General features: G+C 43.9%; 1 protein-coding gene across 1 annotated transcript; it reads right to left on the bottom strand.

The window, feature by feature from the left end:
* Positions 1–3,531: 3,531 nt before the first annotated feature.
* LOC134009104 (uncharacterized) lies at positions 3,532–4,773 on the bottom strand. Its single transcript, XM_062448855.1, has 3 exons — positions 4,460–4,773; positions 4,096–4,378; positions 3,532–3,947 (listed from the first exon to the last, which is right to left on the bottom strand). Exons 1-3 carry the CDS (start codon positions 4,759–4,761, stop codon positions 3,771–3,773), a joined length of 762 nt encoding a protein of 253 aa, XP_062304839.1. The 5' UTR covers positions 4,762–4,773; the 3' UTR covers positions 3,532–3,770.
* Positions 4,774–16,086: the final 11,313 nt, after the last annotated feature.

Raw genomic sequence — 16,086 nt, 5'->3', positions numbered from 1 at the left:
AACCAAGTTTTTTTTTAATAATTCAGATTAATTAAACATTTTAACTAAGTTTTGTGGAGTCAGGTGGCTGAGCGGTGAGGGAATTGGGCTAGTAATCCGAACGTTGCCAGTTCGATTCCCGGTCATGCCAACTGACGTTGTGTCCTTGGGCAAGGCACTTCACCCTACTTGCCTCGGGGGAATGTCCCTGTACTTACTGTAAGTCGCTCTGGATAAGAGCGTCTGCTAAATGACTAAATGTAATGTAAATGTAAATAGATTTCAGCAATTAACATAAATTATGTTATTTTGTTTAGTTGTTTGTTCAGAATCGTGATCTCTATTTTATTCTCAATTTATCCAGAATTGTGCAGCTCTAAATACATATAGCTTGTGTATGTATCATTTTGTTCTATTTAAACACATGTATAATTGGTAGGGCCCGAAAATGACCCAAGCCCAGGGGCCCCCACCGCCCTTAGTCTTCCATTTTTGTTAGTTAATTGCATTTTCTCCAATTGTCTGTTAATATGGCTTGGTTATTGCTCACCTGGTTTGATTTTTGAATCCTTGGGCCTATACGACCTCTTGGGCATATGTTGTTATTTACAAAATAGAATATATTGACTCCTTCAGTATGTTGTTGTAATTTCTTTATTTGTTACCGTGATTACTCATATCCTCCGGCCCCTGACTTTGCCTCAGTTTCAAGAACCGGCCCCAGCTCCAAACTAATTGAAGAGCCCTGACATACTGCATGCAGATTTCTATGATGCATCTGTTTTCAATCGTTAAAATAAACATTCCTCACAAATACATTTTCGTTGTAGGATTTATTATGACATTACATTACAAGTAAACGATTTGTGGGTGAAATTATCATTACCTGTGGTTTCAAACCAGTGTAGCTCACTGCAATGCTGTAGCCTAGCACTACACCCGAGACACTACAAAAACATCTAACGTTACACAGCTGTTTAGGAAGTCAAACGGCGACAGAACATGTTCGGCACTCCCCTTACTTAAATCAAAAGTCTATCTTACTACTAACCTGAACTTCATTGCCACAGCCTAAACTTTGTCAATCTGTTCATGAAAATAATTCATTTCAGCCTAAACCGTACAACGGAATATTAAATCCAACGCAATCGCTACCAAGACGAACACAGCAGTAGTCTAGTACTGTACCGTAGTAGTACAATTTACCGGGGCAGCTTCACACAGGGCTATATCGCATTTTGCGTTGTTACTTACAATGATCGCTACCAGTGAGCTTTTTATGAATGAGCGATTTTCCACTAAATAAATGTCAAGCTTATTTACGTTTTGGGGGGCATATTTTCAGTTAGCAGATGGTACTGTTGAGTATACTGTGATTTTCCCCTCCCAGCCAACTTTCGGTCCCTCCACTCTAATCAAGGATGCCTGTTTTTAAACTCCCTAGCCTGACTTTCAGTCCACAATGCTGGCCAGGAGTTCTCACCATCTCTCTCATCATCTGAAACAAGGAAATATAAACGTTGTATTCTGTTTACTGCTGTACTCAGGCACACGCACAGACACACGATATCATATGTAAGTTACTGACACTTACTTTACTGTACAAGGTAACAGTAACGTTGCGGTAGAATTTTCTGGCTGGTTTTCTGTGGTAACGTTTACGATCGGGTCATCATGATCTGAGACTGTGGGAGCTGCAGTGTCACCCGACCCGACAGACTTTTGAAAACACTGAAGTAGTGTTATTTGGGTCTGTTTACGTTTCATATCTCGTTATTTTAAAACGTAGTTCAAACTGTACGTAGTTGCGAGAAATTAAAGACCGCGCAAAGAATGACAGCCAAACAACGTCTTTTTTTTAACCCTTGTGCTGCCTTCGGGTCACATGACCCAAAGGTTCATAACGAACCATCGTTGTGTTTAACCAATTTTACCCAATACAAAAACAAATAAAAATAATTTTCTTTTAACCTTTGCAATGTGGGGGGTCTGAGACAGCCCAACGGTTAAAACAAAATGCATCACTTTGTTTTTGTATGCGGTAAAGAATACAACGGTGGGTCACAATGACTGATGGGTCAGAATGACCCGAAGATAACACAAGGGCTAAGGCAGCCGGAGCACACTTCTCAAGTTAAATCTCGAAGCATCAACCTAGTAACACACAACTATTCAAATCTCTAAACACTCAGGTCTGGTGAGCAATTTGCAATCAGGACTGCAGCATAAAAAGGGCCTTGGGCCTCTGTTTTGTTTGGTGAACAATGGACAACTTAGAACATATTGACAACCATAGAAGGAGAGGGGTAAGAGTGAGAGGAGGAAGAGGACAAGAAGGAGGGGACAAGGGGGAGGAGGAGTAGGAGGACAGAGAGAAGGAAGAGGAGGAGGAAGAGGAGAAGGACAAGGAAAAGAAGGAGGAGGAGAAAGAAGGAGAACGGTGATCTCTAATGAGATTCGGGGCACCGTGGTTGACCATGTGCTCAACCATGGTTTGAGCATGAGGGAAGCTGGCCAGAGGGTCCAACCAAATCTCAGCCGCTTCACAGTTGCTGCCATCTTAGAACCTTCAGGATGGAGAACAGGTACGAAATCTATTTGCCTTGTGTACTGAAATACTGCATATCAATAGAATACAGTGTGCTCACAGTATTTGTATTTTGCAGGACTGAAAGAGAACCACACCGTGGAGGAAGAACACACACTTTCACAGCCGAACAGGAGACTGAAATTGTAAATATGGTTTGTGATAACAATGCTATCACACTCCAACAAATACAAACTAGGATCCTGGCTGACCATGCTACATTCAAGAACGTCCACACCGTCAGCCTGTTCTTTGTGTGTACCGAAATAAAACTTTTTTTGCTGCATATTTGTGTGCTGTTTTATGTTTGACTATGAAAAAAGTAGGCCTACACTGTAGGGGTGGAACGGTACACTGAAGTCACGGTTCGGTTCATACCGCAGTTCGGTACGAGTTCGGTACAACGGAGGGAAAAGTAAAACAAACCAGGTTCCTCTACGAGTGAATACGGCGCATTGAAGATGACATGTAAATTCCGATTGCGTCAGTAATTTATTTGGCCCTATTTGTATGTGTATCTAATGGCTGGTTAAGCACTGGAGGGAGAAGTTGATTTTTTTTTTTTGTCTCGTTCCAGTGATTGGCACACCTGGGTGATGGCGTCAGATATTTTTAGTCATTTAGCACAGTGGTTCTCAAAGTGGGGTCTGCGAGCCATTGCCAGGGGGTCCGCGAAATAATTTGCCATAAATGATAAAATTGTAGAATTGTGCTGTATCATTAAAAAGTGAAAACATATAATAATCAACAGATGGGTGACCATTGCACCAATAAAATAAGCATATTGTGTCCATTACAGTTTTTCACAATTGTTAACCCACGTTTCTAAACCTGACACTCCCTTTGCAAGATAACTCTTGCAAATCTCTTACCTGTTCACAAAATGCAACTCGTGTTCTCATTTGGTACACACAGCCATATTTTCAAATGACACACACACATACCATTCATAGCAGTACACACAATAAGCATTTGCTGCACACTACCAAGCATTCACAGCACACAGTAGTGCAAAATTGAAAACACAATTCTAGAAATGGAACACACCATATGAATGACAATGACTCTGGAGAATGAGCCATTTCAACTTTTGTAAAATGTCTCAGTGTAGGCCTAATTTTTTCATAGTCAAACATAAACCAGCACACATATGCGGCAAAAAAAGTTTGATTTCTGAACAGTACAGTACTGTCAACGGGCCTGCTCAACCCATTGCAGCACACAAAGTGATGTTCCCATCACGCTGGCCGGGGACCACAACAATGGCGCGCTGGCCAATGACATTTCTGCCCCGGCGCCTCCTCTTCACCAGGTTGAATCCAACCTCATCAATGAATATGTATTCATATAGCTCATTAGCTGTGTCATGCTCCTGGATCCGCTGGAACAGACAGCATGATAATGCAAGTTATAGTATGGACACAGATGGGTCGACACAGTGGGCTACAGTGAGACATTGTAGAAAAGGAACAATATTGGATTACAGGTACAATACATGCATGTGTCAGTGCTGAATGTATGGGACTTACAAGCACAAACTCTTGCCGTAACTCCTTGATGTGGTCTGTGTTCCGGTCGAATAGGACCCTGTACACTTGTTTCATCCGCATGGCATTCCTGCGGACAACACGGTCCAGTGTAGAGAGGCTGACGGTCTGGATGTTTCTGAATGTGGCATGGTCAGCCAGGATCCTAGTTTGTGTCTGTCGGAGTGTGATAGTGTTGTTTTCACTAACCATTTTCACAATGTCAGTCTCCTGTTCGGCTGTGAAAGTGCATGTTCTTCCTCCACGGTGTGGTTCTCTTTCAGTCCTGCAAAATACAAATACAGTGAGCACACTTTATTCTATTGATATGCAGTATTTCAGTACACAAGGCAAATATAATTCATACCTGTTCTCCATTCTAAAGGTTCTAATGATGGCAGCAACTGTGAAGCGGCTGAGATTTGGTTGGACCCTCTGGCCAGCCTCCCTCATGCTCAAACCATGGTTGAGCACATGGTCAACCACGGTGCCCCGAATCTCATTAGAGATCACCGTTCTCCTTCTTCTTTCTCTTCCTCCTCCTTGTCCTCTTCCTCCTCCTTGTCCTCCTCTTCCTCTCCCTCGTCTTCCTTGTCCTCTTCCTTGTCCTCCTCCTCTCACTCTTACCCCTCTCCTTCTCTGGTTGTTGATATGTTCTAAGTTCTCCATTATTCACCAAACAAAACAGAGGCTCAAGGCCCTTTTTATGCTGCAATCCTGATCGCAAATTGCTCACCAGACCTGAGTGTTTAGAGATTTGAATATTTGTGTGTTGTAGGTTGATGCTTTGAGACTTTACTTGAGAAGTGTGCAACAAATGGGCGGAGCTAGTTCAGGCATGGAACTCGGGCAGCGCGCGCCATATCACCCATCGCCGTGTTCCCAGCCCATAGGCTTAGCTTGATAGGCGGCGCTATAAAGTCGCACACATGCACGCACACGCGTCCTCGATTACCCTTGTGTTCTGCGCTGCTGCCATTGCTGGTCGCTCCCCGTTCTGTGTTGTGCTGGCCTGTCTGTCGTTCGCGTTTCCCTGTCTGTGTCTTCGGTCCCGGACGGCGTGTGCGTGTTTTGGGGATCTGAACGAAGGTTTCGAGCTGCTTCCCGATGATTCTCCATCCGAGGAGCCCTGCACCGATGGGGTCGGTGGAATTCGGGGCGCCGAGTCAGGCGCAGTTCCCGTTTGGCCTTGTCGGCCAACAAAGGACTGTCCGTTGTACAACATGGGGTTCGGCCACTAGGAGCTGTTTGTGCGGCAAGGCCGAGCACTCGCGGCATATCTGGCATATCCGAGGAGCGACATTTGCAGGTACCATCGTGAATCACGTTCAGGTTTTCTCGGTGCACTGTTGGACAGGCGTCTGATCGAGTGCGGGGTGTAGGGTTGGACATCGTGCAAGGACAATGCAATGTGCACGCTTCTCAGTCTACAATAATATGAGCATTAATGCTTTGCTGCACAAGCCCGCATTCGAAGAAGCAGCCGGAGTTCGCTAGGTAGCTGCTAGCCATTAGTAGTGTTACTGTTACTAAGCTGCCCTGTTTGTCACTGCTTGACCGAGCCGAACAGAAGTGCTTTCTGTATTCGCGCCGTTTAAATTGGTTGGTAGAATCGTGGAGCAGATCCAATCTACTCGCTCGTGTTTAATGACGTTCTTTCAATTCCGAGCAGCGGTATTATGAATACAGCGGAAGCACTGGAGTACATCGTCCTAGTGACATTTTAAGTAGCCTAACAATGGAGACGGCAAACGTTGTCGGTTAATAGCAGTAATAGTTTACTAGGATGCGTCCTGTAAAGGAATGAATCTACAATGCTAATCCTGCTGCAATTCCATATACTACTAGTTATGTCTCTTACTTATTAGAGACGCATATAAGGTCCCATGACATGCTGTTTTGGATGCTTTATACAGACCGTAGCGGTCCCTTAATATTGTAGCCTATCTGGTCTACGGTCATTTGCACGCATGTTGTCTTACGACATCATAAGAGGAACATATTCAATTGCAACATTGAGCTTCGTTTTCTCAAGGCAGAGAAGAATACCCTGGCCCGGTTACACCTGTAGATATACCAATGTGTACTGACAATGCTGAACGTGTCTGATGTAATCAATGTGTCAGAAAATGAGTAACGATAATGATGAACCGAGAAGCTTGTGAGACGGTCTGCATGAAGCCAGCTATACTGATTGCAATAGGTATCTGCATGCTGCAGGTAGCCTGCAGGGACGCTTCCCCGATCTGTGCCCTCGTCAAAGGGAAAGTGAATACCGTCAACCCCTGCCTAGCTTCGATATTCTTATACATACCATGATGCGTTCTCTGCGAGCCCTCTGCCTGTAAACATGTCTGTGCTGTGCCCTTTGCAGGGTGCACCGTTTCGAGTCCCGCAAGCTGCAACCGTGTCCATCAAAGCATTGGTGGTAGGTGTCCAGTTGTACGTTCGGTGTGCGGATCCTTCATTATGCAGCCTTCTGGGGAGCCTGTCTCTCCGTCTTGTAATGAGCAGTGCACGGAAGCAGCGGGCTGAAAGCAGACAAACGTCTTCCTAACACTCCACCTTTACTGCACAAACTACTGTGTCCACTGAGACAGGGGTGCTTCGTGCTAAGTCGACACCCTGCTCAATACAGTGTTTCTCGGGTTCTGCGGTGTAAAGGTACCCCCACTGTGATGGTCCACACTAACTACGTTTTGTCCCCTCTCCTTCATGCGCCGGTATCTGCTGTACCGCCCGGGCGACACCTGATGAGCCCGTTTGCCAGTGACGCAGCCGGCAAGGCCACGACCAGAACGTGGCTCACGCAACTCCACTAAGTTCTGTGCGAGTGCTATGGCCTGTCCCCGGAGCCGTATACAGCGTATTCCTTCCGGAACAGGGCGGCTGCTTCTGGTGTCCACGTCCACGCTGGACGTTGTGGAAGCGCAGAACTCATGAGCGCTTGAGAACAGAGACCGGGACTGTGTCGGGCGATGCTTGCAGCCGGTACACAATAGAGGCTTGCATTGGATAACGCTCTGCGACTATCTACTACTACTAGGCCGAGCAGCTGAGCAGGCGCTCAAGAAGAAGCCGAGCAGGCGCTCAAGAAGAAGCCGACCAGGAGCTCAAGAAGAAGCCGAGCTGGCGCCCAAGCAGAAGCCGAGCAGGAGCTCAAAAAGAAGCCGAGCAGGCGCTCGAGAAGAAGCCGAGCAGGCGCTCGAGAAGGCTCTCAAGCTGAGCAGGCCTCCAAGCTGAGCAGGCGCTTGGGAAGCTGAGCTGGCGCTCGGGAAGCTGAGCAGGCGCTCAAGATGAGCAGGCCTCCAAGCTGAGCAGGCGCTCAGGAAACCGAGCAGGCGCCCAAGCCGAGCAGGCGCCCAAGCAGAGCAGGCGCCCAAGCAGAAGCCGAGCAGGCGCCCAAGCAGAAGCCGAGCAGGCGCTCAAGAAGAAGCCGAGCAGGTGCCCAAGCAGAAGCCGAGCAGGAGCTCAAGAAGAAGCCGACCAGGAGCTCAAGAAGAAGCCGACCAGGAGCTCAAGAAGAAGCCGACCAGGAGCTCAAGAAGAAGCCGAGCAGGCGCCCGAGCAGAAGCCGAGCAGGCGCCCGAGAAGAAGCCGAGCAGGCGCTCGAGAAGAAGCCGAGCAGGAGCTCGAGAAGAAGCCGACCAGGAGCTCGAGAAGAAGCCGAGCAGGAGCTCGAGAAGAAGCCGAGCAGGCGCTCGAGAAGAAGCCGAGCAGGAGCTCGAGAAGAAGCCGAGCAGGCGCTCGAGAAGAAGCCGAGCAGGAGCTCGAGAAGAAGCCGAGCAGGCGCTCAAGCTGAGCGGGTCTGAGACCTCCGGTGACCAATGTGGTCCGCATGTATCCTGTGGTTGGGTGGCTTCATACATTGCAATGGTAATATGTCTCTTTGGATCTCCATGCAGCCGTGGTGATCCGCAGACGTCCTCTGATGCGCTACGTCGCCATCAGAATCCAGTGTGTACATGGGGACGTCCGTATAGATGCCCTGGGAACAGCGGATGCACCGCTGATTTGTCTCACACAGTTTTGTTGCTAGTAACAGTGGGATGTCATGTGGTCCTCCTGAGGCTCAGGAGGAGCGACGCTCCGCTCTACACATAGTATAGACTGGCGGAGTGTTGGTGTTTTGGGGATTTAACTTGTTGCTCCCTGCCTCATGTCATGCATGCTGCAGTGAAAGCAGGGAGCGCTTCCCCATGTACATCCATTCCGCCAATGTTAAACCATTTGTCATGTGTATGAATAAATGGTGAAATCAATCACGTGAGTGTCTTGACTGAACTGAACATTGTGTGTAGTGTTTTGACAACAAGGTGATGTGTAATTGACATCAGTGTGTAAACAAGGAAAGTCAGAGTCTAATGCAGATAAGGGAGTGTGAAGTAGTGCCAAATTGGGTCGAGCAATTGGTACATGAAGTTAAGGTTGTGAAAATTGTGCCAAATTTTTGCTTTTTGTGTGTTAACAATTGTGAAAAACTGTAAGAGCACAAAGGCAGGTCTCTACAGTGCACCCATGTGTGAGAGCATGGAAAAGTATTTAGGCGCACGGGTGCGAGCAAGTTTTAACCATAGACAAAAAAATAAATGATAGAACCCGAAAATGCTTAAACCATTATTTGCAACGGGAAACATTTATAAAAAAAAATCTCTGATTTCAACTACTAATAATTGCGACTTGGATAAACCTCATAGGCTGCGTTCTGCGATAACCTACTGAATCTGTCCTGCATTTTAACAGCCTGGGTAGTGATCTAGCTACCTTCACCCTCAGTGTGAACAATCAAACTAACCAAACTAACATCCAACACTACACATATCAAACAAGTTCAACAATAGAAACTTAAACAATGCTTCCGTCAACAACTGAGTCCCCTTCTGTCCCCCTTCTGTGCTGCCGCAAGCTATGCTGTAAAAACCAAGAGTGCAGTTGCGACCCTACATGAACACTGGTGCGAATAGCTACAACATAAAAACTAGATTTCCCATTAATGAGTAGTTTGAGCCCATCCACCTCGAGGACCTCATTCGGATCAGTAGAGTGGGGCCCTCCCTGGAAATGTTTGATGCCTCTAAGGCCCCGTTTACACGGAGGAAAAACACATATTTTCATGCGGTTTGGCCTTTCACTTACACGAAAACAGAGGTTTTATCACAGAAAACAATCATTTCTAAAAACCGGCCAAAGTGGAGATTTCTGAAAACTCAGTTTTTGTGTTGGCATGTGCACTAGGTTAAACGGAGTAGGTTCTCAAACGTCACAGTATGCGACTAAAAATGCATCACGTCGTGAGCGTCCTATTTTTGTAGTAATGTAATGGGGTCATTTATTTGTGAATCGCGTTACATTTGTGAATCACGAGATAGCCTACATTTGTGCAAAGCGTTACATTTATTTGTGAATCATCCAAACAAATGAACCTCGCGCCATATTTACTATTGAAAGGAAAAGGAAGTTGATCGTGTTATTCGTAGTTGTTGTTGATTTTGAGAATTCTGATTGGTTTGCATGGCTTTATCCTTCTCGTTACACTGCCACCTACAGGTTTGGCATAGTTATGATAGCGCTCTGGGGCATATTCATGCAGGTTAATGTAAACAGAAACATTTTTGAAAACGATCTCGTGTGTACAACGTTATTTTTTTAAACGGAGGGGCAGAAATATTCGTTTCTGTAAATACCCGGCTATGTGTAAATGTGGCCTATATGTGCTGAAAAATGGCTGTCAGCTGGAAAAAGATCAAGACTCCCATGCTACAAAACTTGGCCAAGCCAGTCAGTTTGAAACAATGTTACAATGAATACAAAAAAGTAATAAATGAACATGTAATGAATAAATAAGTAACCACTCCTGTTTCCGGTCAACTTTGTGTAATTCATTAATCTAATAATGATGCAATGTTAAAAATAGATTACTAATAGTCTAAGATTACTGTAATCATACCAATCCCTAAGCACTATAAAAAGGCAACGGGTCAGTGTACTTGTCCTCATCAAAAATGGAAGGCAATCTTGCAGGAAGAGGAAGAGTGAGAGTGAGGATGAGAGGGGGAGCCCATGGAGGAAGAGTGGTAGGGAGAGGTAGACCTGGAGGCCGTGAAAGAATAGGGCAAATTTACAGTGTCTAATGACATTCGAACATTGATTGACCATGTTGTGAACCATGGGGCAACATTGAGAGAGGCTGGACAGAGAGTTTAGCCCAACCTCAGCAGATATATTTACATTTAGTCATTTAGCAGACGCTCTTATCCAGAGCGACTTACAGTAAGTACAGGGACATTCCCCCGAGGCAAGTAGGGTGAAGTGCCTTGCCCAAGGACACAACGTCAGTTGGCATGACCGGGAATCGAACTGGCAACCTTCGGATTACTAGCCCGATTCCCTCACCACTCAGCCACCTGACTCCCAGAGAGAGATATACTGTTGCAACAGTAATTTGGACATTTCAACAAGAGCACAGATGAAAACTACTATTCTCTACTGTCTACTGTACAGTAACATGTAGCCTACAATAGGCATTACATCAGTACTTTGTACACATTCACGGCAGTCCGTGATTGAAACAATGTACTGTATTTCATTGCTAAATACTTATTTTTTTACTATTATACTCATTTGTCTCCACAAATGTATTTGCTGTGTTTACAGTATGTAGCCTACTATACAGTTTTCAATTTGAAATATGTTCAGATTTTCTGCGCAAAACGCAACCTTTATGTAGACAATGTTGAGAAATACAGTAAATATTTTCAGCAGTGTGCAGTACTAGTCTTGTGTGTTGTGTTTGGTCAACATATTCACGTACTTGTACGTACTCTACTGGAACAATATCTCTGACAAAATCAAGCAGGTTATATCATTATAAAAGAATAGTTAGTGTAAAAGTGAATTTTCACTACAGTGTGTAACTGATTCAAACATAGTTCAATTTTATGAACCATGTGTGTGGCATACGGTGACAGAAATGGGTTTTTATACATGATTGTATAGTTTTGAATAAAGTGTTTCATTTTGCAAAAGATTGGAGGTGTTCTGCTACTTGTGTGTCTAGTTGTGTGAATCGTGTGTTGTGTTTTGACAAAGTGAGCCCTGTTTTCAAAATTGTGCTTAAGCAATTGGAAAAAACTGTAATTAATTTGCACATTAGCGCATATTTATTTTGATACCGTGTATTCTCTGTGTAATTTCATGCACCGAACCGTGACGCCCGTACCGTACCGTACGGTTCGGTATGAATAAATGTACCGTTCCACCCCTACTACACTAACACATTTTACAAAAGGAGAAATGGCTCATTCTCTAGAGCTTATTCATATGGTGTGTTCCATTTCTATAATTGTGTTTTCAATTTTGCACTACAGTGTGCTGTTAATGCTTGGTAGTGTGCAGCAAATGCTTAGTTGTGTGTACTGTTATGAATGGTATGTGTGTGTCATTTGAAAATGTGCTGTGTGTACCAAATGAGATCACAAGTTCTATTTTGTGAACAGGTAAGAGATTTGATGGCAAAGAGTCATCTTGCAAAGGGGGTGTCAGGTTTAGCATTTTGTGTGTGAGGTTTTCAGTTGTGTGTGCAGTTTTGAGAAAGCCGTTATTGTTTTGAGAAACGTGTCAACAATTGTGAAAAACTGTAAGAGAAGGCGCGCTTGTTCCATGGAGGATTGCTATTATAATGGCGGATTTGCCTGGAGCACGCCAGAAGCGGTTCACAGCTGAGGAGGCCGATGTTCTCGTCAGGGCCTAAAAGACAGAGAAGTGACATTGAATGGGAAAGGCAGAGCAGTTTTCTTTTTGCACTAAGTTGCCCACTCATTCTGCTCATTCAAATTCGTATTCTTATTTTTATATATATAATTTTTTTTAAATTGTTATATTTTTAATTGTTTAGTTCTTAGAACTAGTTTAACTATTTTACTTGATTTAAGACCCATATATGTTTATTGTTTGCACCTTCCTGCCACAGTAAATTCTGTGTTTGTGTAACATACATGGCGAATAAACCGAATTCTGATTCTGATGGGGATGGGAGAAGAAACCCACCCAAATTAGCTTCGGTTAAATAGGCGTGGGAGGAAATTGCCACAAATCAAGTTCACGTACATAGAGATTTCTCATGAAAATCTTTTTAATCATTGACATGAAAGAAATGTAACACAGCCATACAATAAATCACAACGATGTAACGCAGCTTCGAAGGAAGAAGAACTTGGCCTCGCCAGCAGTGCGCACGGGCCAAGCATGCACCCTTAAAATAGCATCTGAATAACGCACCACTGACTTTAGACTAAGTTTTTCCTGGTCTGTGGCGGAATTGTTTTCTGAAACTGCAAAATAGCACCAGGGAACATTTGAGCCAGAACACGCCTCCTCTTTTCGCTGAACCACCCCAGGAGCGTAAATTAATTCCCTTATTTACCGATGTGCGTCTGTGTAGGGAAAAGTCCGCTGTGCGTCGAGTGCAAAATAGGAATGATACATGCGTCGGTGTACTAAGTCAATTGCGCTGGGTGCAAGATAGGGCCCTTAGTCATTTCGTATTTTAGTTGACACAAGGCTGGTATCTGGCTTGAATAAATCCCATTGCCACTTCTGATAGCCAACCTGTTTTAGCTTATCAGCATGTTCTCTGAGAGTATAGTATGAATTGAGAATATGCATTATGGATTATACAGAAAATAGCCTACATTACAAAGTAGACTGTTGCTCACACAGTTAAACTGCATAGAGCCCCACCTACAACTGTGATGGTGGTAGTGAACAGTAGATGTGTGTGTGTGTGCTAATGTTAGTGTATCTTGTGTTAACATACCGTATTTTCCGCAGTATAGGGCGCACTGGATTATAAGGCGCACTGTCAATGAATGGTCTATTTTAGATATTTTTTCATATATAAAGCGCACCGGACTATGAGGCGCATTAAGCGAAACAGGTAATCTTCTTGCTTCCTCCACTTCCGTACCATTGATTCATTAATGTTGAATTCTCTCGCAGCTGCTCTATTCCCATGTTCTACTGCGTGACTGATAGCCTTGAGTTTGAAGTCCGCGTCGTAAGCGTGTCTTTTGACAGGTGCCATTTTGGGGTCCTTATACACACACACTGTAATATTATGGTGAAGCACAGTATGTATTACTCCGCGACGCTCCTGACTAATGCTAATGCTGCAAGCCGTGCGGCTTTGTAGTTTACCAAAGTTGTACTAAAAGATTTTGACAGAGCGCCGTGTACCACACAAAATTGCTTCGAGGTCAGTAAGCACAACCAGAATTAATCCATATATAAGGCATTCCGGATTATAAGGCGCACTGTCGTTTTTTGAGAAAATTAAAGGCTTTTAAGTGCGCCTTATAGTCCGAAAAATACGGTACTGAAAAAGTAGGCTTAAGTGTGTGTGTGTCTGCATCTGTGGGGTGGACGAGGTGATTAGGGAAATCATTGATCTGGAAAAAGCCTTGGATCAGACAGTGAAGTACTGTCAGGGGACTGGGTGGTGCAGACATGGACAGAGTGTTTAGTTAAGGATGAGGACACACGTTCCTCGCTGATGAAATATTCAGAAAGTAAGAAAAGAATATCCTGAAATATACATCACCCTTGCCAGGAAAATACTAATGACCTGAAACATCAGACTGGCTCTGGCGGGGAAAAGTAAGGTTATCTCTAAATGCCGCCATAATTGTGTTTTTTGTGTGTGTGTGGGAATGTGCATGCCTGCATGCGTGTTCTACATGTTTCAGTATGCATGTTCCGTATATACCTGCATTTGTGTTCTGTACATACCTGCATGTGTCTTCTGTATGTTCCTGCTTGCATGTTCTGGTGTTCTGTACATTCCTGCATGCGTGTTCCTCTGAACTGTTTTTTATGGGCCGGTTCATCTCCATATTCAGAAATAGAAAAATTTGTGAAATATGCATGGCTATAAAAAAAGTGGTTGTGTACGACCTATGCATTATTCAAAGCTGGATATTACTTCTTCACGTAAAGTCTGTACATGCCATGCACATACAGAATGCCAGGGTTACAGTGGATTATGTGATCTTTTACATTCATCTTTTAGCATTGCTGTGACACAATTTTTGGTCATTGTCATCATACCACAGGAAGGACATAACATTTGTTTCAGATAACACCATTCCTCCATATTGCATAGATCACTCTGCTTTCATTTAGACCTTTAAAATTAGCTAGATATAGATTTTGAGTATGTGTCTCTCGTGTGTATGCATACAGACTGTCTGTTTGTGACAGATATGATTGGCTAACTCATTATGCAGGCAGAAGTTGACGTGTGTTCACACAAACACAGACTTGAGGCTGATCTGATTGCTTAAATTAATCAACTCATTGTTCTTCCAACTCAAGCTTGTTTTTTGTTGATAAAGACATTGTGTACCGTATTTTTCGGTTTATACCCCAATTTAAAAATGTTCTTGTGCTGGTGCGGCTTATATTTCGGTGCGGCTTATTTTTTATAACAAAACAACAGTAGAAAACACTTTTTTCGTGAATGCTATTTAGGAGTAGCGTCGCACATATGTGATCGTTCGAATGCGGGTCTCACAGCGTAACGTCGCATATATGCGATTTTGAACATTCAAAATGAATATTTTCAGATGGACAAAAACTATGCCACAAACGCTTTAGAATGGCTTCAAAATGTACTAATGAGAAGGCTAACAAGTAACACTAGCATGGTAGTACCATTTCTACGAGTATCATGCTAGCTAACTTAGCCTGGAAGCTAACTAAAGCTAGCTAGCTAACGTTTCGGAAAAATAACCGTGGGGACCGTCGGAAATATTTAGAACTCACACGTCTAAAGGTACATATTCGTTGATTCCCGGGCAATAGAAAACATACATTACGCACTTACTTTTGTTACACAACGGCTGCTGTAATATTGCCTATACTCGTGCTTTGCTTAGTATAAATGTTCCCGTATCAAGTGCGGCCTATATTCCAGTGCGGTTTATAGTCAGATTTACAAACACAAAGCTCCCATTCTGGTGGAGTGCAGCTTTTAGAAAATGCGGCTTATTTTCCGAAAAATACGGTATGTGTGTATGCAATTGTGACTATAGTGACTGTGTGTGTGTGTGTGTGAGAGAGATATAGCTCATGCTAACGCTGTTTGAGTTTGTCAGCATGTGAGTGTGTGTACCTGTAAAACTGTATATAAATATAAACTATATAAAAGTACAGTGTGTGTGTGTGTGTTTTGGCGCCAATATGTGCCCACCAGCATGTGTACACCAGTCTGTGTTGATGATCGTACTTCAGCAGTTGTCTTGTGTGGAGCTAACATTTACACTGTTCCCTCTGAGGAGAAACCCCCGCTGGACAGACCAAGATGTGGACGTGTTTGCCAGCATTTGATGAAGGACATTTCTATCTCAAAATGTTGGCTGTTTTATAGGAGGGTAAGGGAGGGGAGATGGTTTGCGGTTCCAGATAGCATATACTGGAAACAGGGAAGTACAAACTTAAAATATGACGACTGAGAGAAAGTGTTACCTCTGGTAGAATTGTGTAGACATTAAAACGTGGAGGCTAATATTGTCTCTGTTGGAGTTTTTTGTTGATGTTTTGTTGTTAAAATAGTCTCTGTTTTCTGGGTTCTATATTGAGTGTTGGTTGGTTGACACTCATGTAAAGGTGAACCAGGTGAAATACAAAAATAAAAAATAGAATGTGTGTGACATAACTCAATGCTTGATCTAAACTGCACCTTATGTATTTGACAATATGACAGTATTTTGCTGGATTACATGAAGGCCTGCTGGATATGATTGACACACTTCCAGCAACAGGGGTCACTGGTGTACAACGAGCAGGGCACTGAGACAGTGAGATGGCCTGTTGTCCATGATTGTGTGTGTTTGTTTCACTTTTCTTATGGGGACATTGGCCTGAGCACACCAAACACATTTCCATAATGCCAGAGACAGGCACATGCAGAGAGACAGGCACACACAGAGAGACAGG

The sequence above is a fragment of the Osmerus eperlanus genome, chromosome 1 (assembly GCF_963692335.1).
Source record: "Osmerus eperlanus chromosome 1, fOsmEpe2.1, whole genome shotgun sequence".
In the NCBI taxonomy this organism is placed as follows: domain Eukaryota; kingdom Metazoa; phylum Chordata; class Actinopteri; order Osmeriformes; family Osmeridae; genus Osmerus; species Osmerus eperlanus.
This window is presented reverse-complemented; position numbering and strand designations above follow the sequence as displayed.